Here is a 14,189-nt window from a genome sequence, read left to right as displayed (position 1 = left end):
TGATCACTAATTGAGAAAATGCCCCACAGCTGGATCTCATGGAGGCATTTCCCCAACTAAAGCTCCTTTCTCTGTGATAACTCCAGCTGTGTCAAGTTGCCAAAACTAGCCAGTACACTCATCTTTTACTCTTTCTCAGTTCCCTCTTTCAATTTTCAGGACCCTAAAAGTCACACTTTCGATTAGAGTTTGCATTTTAGATGAGACCGCGTTCCTGGTAAGTGTCTTAAGGATTTGGTTCCTTGGATTCTCTCCCCACCCATGCTTACCTGGCACTGACTGACTCCTTTGCCCTGTTAGCCTTCATTATGATCACAGCAGAGTTTATGGTCATCAGAAGAAACAACATTTATAAGATTGTCACATTCTAAATATTCCTTGTTTCCTTAGTGCATGTTGCTATTAAAACAAAATTCCTTCCATATGGTCATCTGTATTCAGGAGAGATGTATTGGCTCATGATTCTTGAGGTTGAGATATCTACAATCAGAGCCTCTATGGATTCTGTTTTTGCGTAAGGCTCCCTCTCCTCTCCACAAATAAACCTTGTTCCTTTGAACCTGTATGGTGGCAGTACAGTGAACTGCCCCACAGCCTTTTCAAGGGCAATGTCCCCGTCCATGTGAGCCCCTCCTCATGGCTTAATCACTTCATAAGGACTCTCCTCCTAAGGATTCCAGTGCTCTTGGTGCACCAGCATGCAGACCATAGGAACTGTTAGCACATTGTTTATTTTTAAGGTAATGCAAACTAAGAGCAGAGTGCTTAAGATTTGTGTTGATCTGTCTCTGGCTTTTCAAACTCCTTATAATAGATCTGTATAAACATCCATGGTTGATTTTCTAAATGGTCAGACATGAGATCTTAAGGCCTGCTTCCTCCTCTCAGCTTCTTTCTTCCGCCATAACCTGCAGACTGCTCTGGGCCTAGGTCCTGGGAATCCTCGGACAGAGTCCTCTTAGATTCACTGGTTGTCTTCCGCCTTCCCTGAGGCTCATTCCCTGCCTCTCCCACTTGTCTTTTTGTTTTGATTTTACTCCTTATTTTGCCAAAGTACCATGTGTTTAGACAGTCTTCTGGTTTTTTCATCAAAATAGCTAAGACACAGGGGGAATTTTTCTTTGGGCATTCAGTTTTAGAGATTTTAGTCCATCATCTCATTGTGTCTGGGCCATGTTAAAGGACATGTTCCAGTTGAGGACAGCAATGTAATGCTCATCTCATGGTCACCAGAAGCCTGGGTGGCAGGGAGAGGCACCCTGAAAGGAACAATGTCCCATCTCCTAAGCATTTGTCACCTCTCAATAGTTCATCAAATAGCTATTAAGTCGGCTGATCCATTGCTGAAGTTTAAGTTCCCAAGAGCTATGTCAACTAAGCCATTAGCTCATGGATTCTGAAGACATTTTAGATCCAAACCCTCACACGTTTCCTGTCTCTAGGAAATCATGTCTAGGTGACTGCATTGTCTGAGCATAGCCATTTTCTGTCCCTACCTTACTGGCAGCAGAACCATTGCTTACCTGGAAATAATTCTCTTCAGAAGCTAGAATTCACTTACCTCCTGTCTTTTGATACTCAGTTTGCTATCGAGACGTCTAGCCCCATCCTCAGGCATTTACTTGGTAAGTTGATTGGGTTTGATTGCTAGTTTTCAGACTTCGGGAAACTTGTAGAATGCACTCTTTCTTGATTGTGTGAAATTTTACTGTTCTGTCTTGGCTGAGAACATGGCGTGTGGGCCTGTGCTTTATGTTGAGGACTTTCACAAGTCCTTGGGGTGCCATCTTACTCTTACTTGTAATAAGAGAATGACTTTCAAAATAGTGTGCCTTTGTCATACCAGCTTAATCCCTGACATCACTTGCTGGTCACTATGGGCATCTCCCACTACCTTAGCACCTAACCATCATTACCCTCTCATCTCGAATTCTCCCCTACTTCATCTTCCTCCATCCATGTGCACCAAGACCTCAGCTGTTCCTCAGCTGCTGCCCTTCCTTCCTGTCCTCACCTCATTGACTACTTTGGAAATGTTTCTTCCCAGCCTGGCCTTTCTCCATTTCCCTCAACCCTGCATTTTTCAAAGTTCCACTTACAAATTATGGGAGGCACTGTGTCATTCAGTCCTGCTGGGACACTACCTCAGGTGATCTGTTTATTTCACAGAAGAAGTGAGGTTTTTTTTTTTTAATGTAAATTGACCTTATTTCCTAGGTATATAGTAGAAAGATGTATGTATATAGATTTAATCAGCTTTATACATCTGTTAATTTTGTACATTTGCCTCCATCTTTAGTTCTTCTTCCAAGACCTCTCTTCTTCTGGTGGTGTCCACCCTTTCACATCTACCCCAGTTTGTGCTTCTGAGAACTGGGAGGAGTTCTTCTTAATCCATACAACCTAGGTATTATACATGTGCAGTGATGCTCCAGTGTACAATACCATATGCCAGGAAAACATGTGTTGGATAAGTGTATAAAGCACATCTAGCACGGGAAGAACATCCTCCTTATAGCTTATCATCTTATATATTAGTTCTGTTTATGAATAGAGTTGACATGTCCACAAGTCTATTTAAAGTTCAGATCAGAGATTTTTAGCAATGATATAAGGCATCATTATATCCCTAACCAAGAACATAAGCAAATGTAATGGAAGAGGCAACTTGTTTCTATGAAATAATTGGATTTTGCTACCTATAAAATTAAATAAAACCAGGCAGTGGTGGCACATGCCTTTAATCCCAGGACTCAGAAAGCATAACAGGTAGACATCTGTGAGTTCCAGGACATCCAGGGCCACACAGAGTAGACCCTGCCTTGTGGACAGGTGTGTGTGTGTGTATGTGTGTGTGTGTGTGTGTGTGTGTGTGTGTGTGTGTGTGTGNTGTGTGTGTGTGTGTGTGTGTGTGTGTGTGTGTGTGTGTGTGTGATGAACAGAATGAGCTCTTCCTCAGCGATCCCTGTCTTACAGGAGCTACTTGTCTCCTAAATAGTACAGTCTAGGAAATAGCACAGCTTTCCAAAGGATGTGCTGTCATGTGTGCCATATGCACTGAGTTAGCACACACGGGGCAGGACATGGTCTCAGGTGGTTTCAGTTTCTGTCTTGAAGTAGTGGTAGGAGCTTGCTTGGGAAAGACAGTGGGAAAGACATTCATTATAGAGAGCTGCATGTTCAAAGGTATAAAAATGGAGACTAGCAGCAGTGTGAATCACCTCATGAGCCTAAACTGCTGGCATCTGTCTCCAGGGACCTGCAGGATCAGTCTTTGTGGCCGGAATAAAGTTTACACCCAGCAATAACTTAGCACCCATACAGTGTAATCATCTAGAACCAGCCATACTCAAATAACTGGTTTACAATCCAGGAGCAACACCAACACTTTTATATTCTCCTTTTCCCTAAACCAATTTTCTATTTTTCTCTTCCCTGCTTTTTATTTGCAAGCAAACATAATATTAATTTTTTTTAAAAAAAAAAGTAAATTCGTTCATTTATTTAAATGTTTACTTTCACTGATAAGTACCTTAAATATTTAATATTACATGAACTTATGTATAGGAAAAATATACTTGAATTTGAGTGTAAATTTTTAAAGATTAGGTAGGTAGTTACTTATTAAATTGTCTAAAATATTTAATGTACTTTACAGTAAACATTGAAATGCTTCAGAATTAAATGTATGTGTAAATTGACAACCTCTAAATACTTGGATTCTCACCCACCATTTTTGATCACACCTCCAAGGTTTAGCTCTCGTCTACAAATGTGCTGCAGGAGCAGATGGCAAAGCAGCTGACGCATAGTTCTATGTCTGCATCTGTTTATAAACTGTAAGGAGTGTGGCTTTGTACTCTGCCATGGTCACATGTCAATAGTTATCTATAAAGGGAGTGTGGCTCCAAAAGGGGGAAATCAAAACAGTGAACAACGTTCTTAGGAAAGAAATATCTTCTCTTTTAGCCGTGCTGTCACAGCAGGCATATAGTTTCATAGAGAAAGCCGGCAAAGAACCTGTTTTGTGGGAACAAAGGTGTCCTTAGTGTTCCTTAAGGAATGCTATCCTCTAAATTCTTGAAAACATCTCTGAGTTTACCATCTTAATTATATCAGGGGTGTGCGTGCGTGTGTGTAATTATAAATATATTCTTTCATAGAATCTTGCATGAAAATGGTAAGTTTTCTTTTCTGTGGTAAGTTTTGGCAGACCCAGCTTCTGTATAATAGAGGCACTATACCACACACCTAGACACTTTTAGAAACTAGTTTTATGCTTTAAAAAATTACTCATTTCTAGGAGAAAAAATATGATTTATGTTGACTGCAGACACTGGAGTACATTCCATCTAAACTCACCGTGCCATTGGTCTATATAAACAGTGCTGCACACCGCGTCTGGGAAGCCCTGTCCTCTTTAGTGGGCAGAACACACACACTGTGACACACACACACTGTGACACACACACACTGTAACACACACACTGTGATACACATACACTGACACACACACTGTGACACACACACACTGTGACACACACACTGTTGAGATGACTCTAATTAAAAAATGGCTGATTTAGGACAGAGCTGGATTTTTGTTTGTTTGTTTGGAAATTCCTGGTCTAGTTCTGATGTTCTGTCCTTTTGCTCTCTGCCATCACCATTGCCCCTGCTTGCATGTGTGCTTTGACATTGCTTTGGTAACCCGAGGGCTGATGGAATTCCCTGCATCTCTTTTCACAGAGGGTGATGAGACAGGAGTGATGGATAGTCTGCTGGAGGCCTTGCAGTCAGGGGCTGCCTTCCGCGACAGAAGAAAACGGACACCAAAGCTGAAAGGTGAATTCTTTTATTTCATGTTACTTTCTAGGGAAGAGCAGTTTCTCCCCTTAAAGTCATTTGTCACAAGAACAGTGCCGTGGGCAGAAATTGTTTCTAACTTTCCTAAATTTGCTTAATCCCTTGCAGAGACAGGTGTCAGAGAGAGATGCATTCCAGTTGGCTGGTGTCAGTAGTGCATTAACAAATCGATGTGTGTTGAACCTAGAAAATCTTGACTAGTGTGATGATTCTCATCGAGACCCATATGCACCTTTCCCCAGTGGGGGTTAGGGTCCCACAGTTAAAATGGAGTAAAAGTCTGAGCACCACTGTTCCGTGTTTCAGGACATTCAAGCATTGCACCATCACTAAAAAGACCTAAGCTTGGAAAAATCACAGGATATTCTTTTACTTCTCAAGTCAAACATACATATATTAAATTTCTCCCTCTCTTTTTAACAGATATTCGGCAGAGTCTCAGTCCAATGTCTCAGAGGCCTGTTCTCAAAGTTTGTAACCATGGTAATAAACTTTATTCATAAATTGCATGTTATTCTTATCTGCTTTTATCCTGTTGGTCTGTGATTTTTACTACGCTGCTATTGAAGTTCTCAGTATAACTACAAGAGTAAAAAAAAATGCGTAGATGTGTACTCTGAGATGACGGGCTCTGTTTTCCATATTGCCTTATTTCCTTGAAGTTGTTTCTTCTGTTTTTCTAATTAGGTCGCAAGTGAATGTTTTGGTATAGTCGTATAGTTTGAAGTTACATTTGCACACTTCTGATCAGAGTTGGCTATGGCCGCATTTCTGAGCAATGCAATTTCATGGTAACTACTTTAAACTAGCGGGTCCACTCTACATCAAGATCCATGTGAAGTATTGCGACCTGTATTCATTTTTCCTTGCCTTATTTGTCAGTGCAGTTACAAATAATTCAGCTTGGGAGAAACCGTAAATACAGGTGCATTGCATGGACTGTTAACAATGGATGATGCTACAGTTGCTAAATTGGAGTGACTTATCTTCATCTCTAATATTTGCCAAGGAGTTGAGCTTTTTAAAAGTTCCCATATGAATGTCATCTGTCCTGTCTGTGAATCTGTCTCAAAAGCGTCTGCTCTTACTCATTTGGTTTCTGTTCGGGCAAGTCTGTGATCTTGGACTTCAGTTTATGTCTGTCGTCACACCACGTTCATCCTTTGAGACTCTCACTGACTTGTGGTGAGGTTGTTATCTAAGTTGGCTGGATTTAACAGAAAAACTACATGACAGGCTTCATCTGAAGCACTCGGGAGTGCTTTCGAGTTCCTTTCTGTGAGTATTAAGGTGTGACTGAGAAGGTGTGTGTATCACACTTGTAAGGGAGGTAAAATAGTTAACGAAGTAAGAAAATCCAGAGAGTATCTGAGTGGTCAGAATATTCTTAGTAAATGGTTAAGAAATGACCAGAAAGATAAAATCTGTAACAGAATTTTAAATAGACCTTTCAACTTTTTAAAGTATGCTTCAGCTATTGATTTGCCTTTTACTGTTCTAAGAACGGCAAAAATGAATAGAAACAAGTGACGCACGTTAGGAGTAATGAGCAACCCAAAGCCTCAGCTTATGATTGGTTTTGCTCCACCATAGCACAGAATTGTAGATAAAAGTCTAGAGAAGAGTGGGGACCTGAACTTTAGAGATGATTTTGTTTAGCAGAGAAGTAAATGGAAATCCACAGATTTCCAGAGCTGGAATCTCCAGGAGAACGGAGCTCCCGACAGTCCTGTGGCTGTAGTTGAATTCTCTGATTACTGCCACACTTCCCTTAATTATACAGAGGCATTTGAGCATTTTGAATAGTAAAAGTCTTATGCTTATGCACATTATTCTTAAAATTATGTTTGATTCTTTGGATTTCAATTTGGTCAGAAGTGGCAAAGAGAACAGTAAGTATCAATATAAAAATCTCTAAAGAGAATGGAATGATTGTATTAGTATTAGAAAGAAGAATTTTGGGTCTTTGTGCCATATCTCCTTTTGTAGTAACAACTCAGCCCCTGTTCAAAATCATAAAGAAAACCCACCACTAAGCACAGTGATTATATTACTATGACAGTACCCTAAGCTTAATTTAAAATAAGTATTGTAGATGTTTGAAGGCAAAAGCTATGTAAGAGAACTTGGTTCCCCGGCCCTGGGGAACCCACTCCTTCTGACTATTATTAATAAATGTCTGAGCTATAATGGCTCAGCTGTGATTGCTTATAAACTGTGGTGTTTCTGTTCATTATAGAAAAGCTGCTTACAATACTAAAATGTACTATCTTAATGCTTGGGCTATTGTGACAATTAAGCTAGGAGATTATACAGCAGCCAAACGAAATATACCATAATTATCAAAAATTCATTCTTCTAGTATTAACATAATCAATTAAATTGTATTTAGCACTTTGTGTTGTCATTTATCATTTCCTCCAAACATTTCTGACAACATGAAATGAATCCAAATAAAAATACTGTGCATAAACAAAACATTTTAGACTATATATGAAGTCCAGGTACATTTAAAAATCTTCTCATTTATAAAGGATCATGACAATTTGAGAATAAGATGATTTTTTAGAGTTACTTGTGTGCCTTGTAAAGGTGTTATGCCTTCACTAAAAATATTAATATTATAACTGATCTGTGATTGCAATACAATGTTGAGCCCATTATTAAATTTTTAAATGCTTTAAACTATTGCCAGATATTTACAATTTATGTAGCTATATTTATTGATGTTGATTTCTTATTTTCTTAATTATTTAAAGTTTTTAGCCTATTTGCATTCTGAGTAAGTATTATAGAATAAACATTAGCTGAGTCACTGGCTACAGAATGCATTCTATGTATTCTGTTTTCTTCTCAGCACTCTTGTTTCTGTGCCATTACTGTAAGTGATCAAAACTGAAAGAAGTCTAGCATCCTCCTTAAAAACATTCTGCTAAGTAGAACTTTTTTCTCAGAGAAAAGTCAGAGTCCAAGTTCATAATCTGTTTTCCATACCACCATGAAAAGAGCCATGTGACCAATGTTTGATCCCTACCCATATAGGAGCTGATATCTTCATGCATCTGTGTTTTCTTCTGGGATAATGTGTAGCTGTTGAGATGTAGCCTCTGGGAGGTTCTGCAGCCTCTGCCCCACTGTACCTTTTGTTCCCAGATCTAACCACCTAGATATCACTGTTTTGCTAGGCTGCAGTTTAGATTGCAAAAAACATTCCTCTGGAATGATGGCTAGTTCTTATTTCTTTTAATAAAACCACAGGGTTCTCTGGAGTAACACAACTTATGGAATGACTCTCCATAAACAGGGAAAGGGAGTTTGTTAGAATAGCTTACAGGCTGCGTCCAGCTAGTCCAGCAATGATTGGCTGTGAACAGAAAGTCCAAGAATCCAGTAGTTGCTCATTCCATGAGACTGGATGTCTCAGGTGTTTCTCACTCAACACTGGAATCCTGAAAAGAATAAGCTCTAATGCCAGTGAGGGAATGGTAAATTGGTAAGAAAGACATCTGGGGAAGAAGTATGTGGACAGATCTCTCCAGATGGGTGAAGGGTGTGAAGATACTTTTATCCCATGTAAATGTTAATCAATGGTTATTTCAGCTGAGGAGTTCAATAATCAAGTAGATAGGGTAACGACGAGTTCTGCGGACAGTCAGCCTCTTTCCCCAGCCAGTCTTGCCATTGCCCAAAAGACCCAATAATAAAGTGGCAGAGATACAGGTATACATGGGCTCAACAACATGGGTTTGTCTTGGCTACAGCTCCTGCTGAGCCTACAGCAGAGACCAGTACTGAGTTCAGATATGGCACCATTCTGTAGGTGACCAGCTAGTCACCTGCTGGCATAGGACCACTTCCTTCGGGGAAAGGACAACACTTTGTCCTTGCTGGTAGATACTTCTCTGGTTAGTGGACTTGCCTTTCTTGCACATAATGCTCCTGCCAAAACAACTATCCGTGGACATAATGAATTCCTTATCCACCATCATGGAATGTCATACAATATTGTTTCTGATCAAGGAGCTCAGTTTATAGCCAGGACAGTGGGCCAAGGACCATGGAATCCACTGGTTTTATATGTTCCCCACCATCCTGAAGCAGCAGGCCTGATAGAAAGATAGAATGGCCTTTTGAAGTTACTTTTACAATACCAATTGGGTGGCAGCTGGGCAGGGTTCTTAAGAAGGTGGTATGTGTTTTGAATAAGCATCCAGTGTATGGCATGATTTCTTCCATTGTCAGGATCCACAGGTCCAGGAATGAAGGGGTAGAAAAGAGAGTAGTTCCACACACTATCACCCTTAGTGACCCACTAGGAACATTTTTTGCTTCCTGTTCCCTTGCCCTTAAGTCTGCTGGCCTAGAAATGTTGGTTCCAGAGTCAGGCACATTCCTGCCAGGACCCACAACAAACATTCCATTGAATTGGAAATTCGGACTTCTCTCTGACCTTCCTGGGCTCCTAATGCTCCTAACAGGCTCACAAAAGGAATAACAGTGTTAAGAGTGGCCATTAATCTAGTACCATGTGGAAATGAGATTGTTCCTCCACAGTGGAGGTAAAAAGAGATTATGTCTGGAGTGCAGGAGATCCTTTGGGGCATCGCTTGGTAATATTGTGTCCTGTGATTAAAGACAGTGGGAAAGTACAACAGCCTAATCCAAGCAGGATGACACAGGGCACAGATCAATCAGGGATGAAAGCATGGGCCAAGCCCTGCTGAGCTGCTTCCTGAGGGGGGAGGAGATACAGGATGGATAGAAGAGGAACATAGGTATAAATACCAGCTAAGGCCTGGGACCAGTTGCAGAAAAGAGGCTTGTAATGGGCACGAGCGTGCTCTCATATTTGTTAAGAATGAGTTTGTACAGATATTTATGTTTTCTTTACTTTTATCATGTGGTGGAATATCAAGAGAATTATCATTTGGCTATCATATTTAAGTTTGAGAAATTAAAGAATATCCATTGGACATTGCCACCTATTATAAATTTATAATTTTTGAGGTTCTATAAGGGATAGTTAGATATTGTTAGATGTAATTTTAGCTTGAATTAAATATATAGTAAGAATACAATTGTATATGGTATAGTTATATCCTGTGTTTCATTATTATAGCCTGGTTACTTTTTTATTTGGAAATTATGGGGGAAAGCTGCAGACTGGCTTGTTCTCCATGACTCCTCAGCCTATGCTCTTATAACTCAGAGCCAGCTGCCCATGGGTGGCACCACCCAGAGTGGCTTGGATCCCACAAACATGCCCACTGGCCAATCAAGTGGAAGCATTCCCTCATTTAAGGTTCATTTTTTTCTAGATGACTTCAGCTTATGTCAAGATGGCAAAAAAGCTAACCAATACAATTTATCCCTTGTCAGTACTTGACAAATATATCAATATTAAGTCATAACATTTCCTTTCTTGTTTATCCCCATGAACGCTTGTTGATATTACAGTATAAAAGTCAGGTATAACTTTAAAAGTAAGTTAGCCATTTAAAATATATAAACATTTTAATTCATTCTCTTCCAAATTTTTAGTCTCTTTAAAAGTGGCACACACCTTTAATCCCAGCACTCGGGAGGCAGAGGCAGGCGGATTTCTGAGTTCGAGGCCAGCCTGGTCTTTAAAGTGAGTTCCAGGACAGCAGGGCTATACAGAGAAACCCTGTCTTGAACCCCCCCCCAAAAAAAAGTCCAAAATCTCAACTGTGAGACCCTGTAAAAATAAATAAAACTGTTATATTCTTTATATTTAATGACAAAAATAAAACAACAGGGCACAGTTATAATAATACCAAACTAAATCAAAATTAATTGTAAAATCCTCTGTGTTCAACATCTAGAATTTGCTTATAATCTAATGGACTCCGAGGGCTTGGGCAGCTCTACTTTCCTGGCTCCGACCTGTAAAGCACAGGCTTACTGTATTGTGTATGATCAGGCCAGCTCCACCCAACACCTGCTCCTATCCCTGGTGATCATCCCACAGTCCTGCTATCTGTTAGTCTGTGTTCTCCACTGCACTTGAGGCTGCACCATCATGAGTAGCCTCTTTTGAGCTCCCTTAGAGACTCGAACCCTGCTGCATGGTACCAAGCTTCAGGCTCTTTCTGTGGCCCCAGATGACTCTAGCTTATATGGAGTTGAAAATAAAAAGTAACCAGCTTAAACATTCAGGAGACTAAGGCAGTATGCAAATTTAAACCCAGTCTTCTTTGGGGAGTGTTGCAAGCTCAAGGTCAAGGCCCCTTGGTATACACAGTGAAGCTAACTTAAAAATAAAATCTGAAACACTACCTCAATGCATTATCTAAGTCAGAGACAGACCAGTAATAATTTCTAACATGTGCTAAATGCTAGGTACATGTAATATGCAAAATTTGACACGATCAGAATTTCTAAAAGACTAACCCAGACTTGGCTTCAGCATTCCAGGCATGGTTTCAAAGTGTAATCAGAAGTGAGCCCAGAGCAGAATAGATGACTCCCCATAGCAGGACTGTCCCTTCTCAGCAGGGCCTTTCTGACCCCCTCAGAACCTGGGAGACCTGTGATTTCTGTTTCCATCCAATGTAGGATGACAACCCTGTTCTGACAGTGTTCCTTTCAGTATCAGTGTTTTTCAAGAGTTCCTTAGGAGACAGAGCCATCAAGAGAGATGCATGTATTGTTCTCTGCTATAGCCCAATACTTAGCTGAATTGATGGCCAGAGCATGGATGTTAAGAAAGAACGTGTCAAGTGAACAGACGTGGTTATGTTTAGGTTTGAAAGGAACAATTAACGCTTATTTAGAAGCATAATCAAGTCTCTGAATGCCACCTACATAAGTGGAATTTAATAGGCCAAGTACTAGTTCTCTCCTTTGAGTACAATTAACCTCCTCTCATCTCCTCCCTTAAACGTTACTTGCTATCAGAAGGAGATAGTCAGTCACCATGGTCCCTACTTAAAAGGATCAGGTACGGAAGGTGAAATATAGGCTTCATTAGAGTTTTCCTTAGAGACACTGGGGCTCTTCTATTAGTCACGAATATATAACATTAAAGGAAAGAAAGAATTTATCCATTGATGAGACCACATGCCTTTTCCATCCGAGAGAAAATGTCTAGTTACTCTTTTAGTTAAAAGTAATAAAAATTTGAAAACTTTTTTTATGAAAATCTGACAGTCTCAATTAGAGGATCATGAGTCATCTAGTTGGTTGAAAGTAAAGGAATAGAGAATTCCATTGAGAGTCTGTTGCTAGGCAAAGGAGTTTGGACTAATTTGATATTTCAGTAATAAGCATGGACTTGAAGGGTGTCTTAGTCAGGGTTTCTATTCCTGCACAAACATCATGACCAAGAAGCAAGTTGGGGAGGAAAGGGTTTATTTGGCTTACATTTCCATACTGCTTTTGATCACCAAAGGATGCAGGACTGGAACTCAAGCAGGTCAGAAAGCAGGAGCTGATGCAGAAGCCATGGAGGGATGTTCTTTACTGGTTTGCTTCCACTGGCTTGCTCAGCCTGCTCTCTTATAGAACCAAGACTACCAGCCAAGAGATGGCACCACCCACAAGGGGCCCTCCCCCCTTGATCACTAATTGAGAAAATGCCTTACAGCTGGATCTCATGGAGGCATTTCCCCAACTAAAGCTCCTTTCTCTGTGATAACTCCAGCTGTGTCAAGTTGACACAAAGCTAGCCAGTACAAAGGGACAAGTAAAATCAAAGGGGAAAACTGAGGAGGTACTTTCAGTGACCATATGAACTGCTTCCGGGGAGGGGCAAAGCACCACTGGCTACTCTGAAATTGGAAGAAAGAACACTTCTCTGTCTACAGTCCTTCCAAGAAGTGCTGGTGTTTTACTATCAAATGAGTTGTCTAATGAAGAATCTTTAGATCAAAAAAAAAAAAAAAAAAAAAGGAACATTTGAGAAGTAGACTCAGTGAAGGATGACCAAGAAAGATCAGCAGAAAGAACATACTGGAGGAGATCCCATGGTAGCTAACAAATAGTTCCTGTCTGGAGAACTTGATCACAGTCCAAAATGTCAACAACATGAAGGTTCAAAGAGTAGTAAGGACATGGTGTCCTTGTTTTCTCTTAACCATGTGATTTCTCTATCACCTTGTTTTGTACAACATGTCTGGGTTGTACAAAAGAGCACTAGGCTAGTGCTTTTCCACATATGGGAACTCCTATTATCCTTGAGTATTTTTCTTGCCAAGTGCACAGTTAACCTTTTGCAGCACAGGCTATAAATATGAATCGTTGAGTCACCCGCTCATGGCACATCTGCCTGCAGTTTGATTGCTTCTTCCTTAGATGGCTTCTTTTTTCATTAAGGAGTACAGTAGGGTTTTTTCTAAGATAAATGGATATAGAGTAATCAGAAAAGATTTACAAACTATATGCAATTAAAAACCCTAATGATAAAACTATTTAACTGTGACAAAATAAGATAAAACATAATCAAAATTTTAGGCAAACAAGTATTACACATTTTTAGTGAACATCCATAACCTAAACAAAATTTTGCTATATTATCTTTACAGTAAATCAGTTCTTAATAGCCTTAATTTGGATTTGATTATCTATTTTTACACTCCCACTTATATATGGAGCTTTGAGAGATTTTTATAGAAATAAGATTGTATTGCCTCTAGGCACAGCTGCTGTGCCACTCTTCAAGATTTGAAGTCAGAATTAAATATGGAGCCGGCTAAATATCTTTGAATTAGCATCTTCTTTGCAAACTAATTCTAAGGGAGACATAAGTCTTGTGTCTATGCATCAAAAGCTTGCATCTGCAGCCACCCCTAGCCCTAATCGGTACAGTCTTGGATCCCCTTAATGTCTCTTGCTTCACTTTCCCTAAGTGGCAAGACCACAGCCTGGGGTAGAGTTAAGAAATCGCAAAGGTCTTCCAGGGTGTCTAAGTGCTGACTACAGTTAATCCTGAGACTCGGCAGAGAAAGAACAAATTCCACCATTTTGGGCCATATTAGAGCAAGCTTTACTAAGTATTAAATACTAAGAGGTGGACTTTGGTAAGGACTGTTCCCTGAAATTTCCTGGAGCTACATGTTTTAGGAGTTTATTAGGACAAATCTACCATACTAGAATGTCCACATACTTTCCCATGAGACTACTATTTTCCAAGAAGTACAACTCCCCAAATTCCAGGAAGTTACCTGACTGGGCAGATGGGGTTCACAGGTTAATTTGGAGCATTATAGACCTCAAGGGTTGCTTTCATTCTCTCTCTCCTCTCTCTCTCTCTCTCTCTCTCTCTCTCTCTCTCTCTCTCTCTCTCTCTCTCTCTTTTCTACCCC

General features: G+C 40.1%; 1 protein-coding gene across 1 annotated transcript in view; it reads left to right on the top strand.

Annotated features, from left to right (window-relative positions):
* The window catches only part of Diaph3 (diaphanous related formin 3), a 454,769-nt gene that overhangs the window by 335,769 nt on the left and 104,811 nt on the right, over positions 1-14,189 (top strand). The window contains exons 26-27 of the mRNA XM_021202828.2: positions 4,747-4,842; positions 5,287-5,346. Of these exons, the coding sequence (XP_021058487.1) occupies positions 4,747-4,842; positions 5,287-5,346 (156 nt within the window). The remainder of the gene's footprint in view (positions 1-4,746; positions 4,843-5,286; positions 5,347-14,189) is intronic.

Source organism: Mus pahari, chromosome 8 (assembly GCF_900095145.1).
Source record: "Mus pahari chromosome 8, PAHARI_EIJ_v1.1, whole genome shotgun sequence".
In the NCBI taxonomy this organism is placed as follows: Eukaryota; Metazoa; Chordata; class Mammalia; order Rodentia; family Muridae; genus Mus; species Mus pahari.
This window is presented reverse-complemented; position numbering and strand designations above follow the sequence as displayed.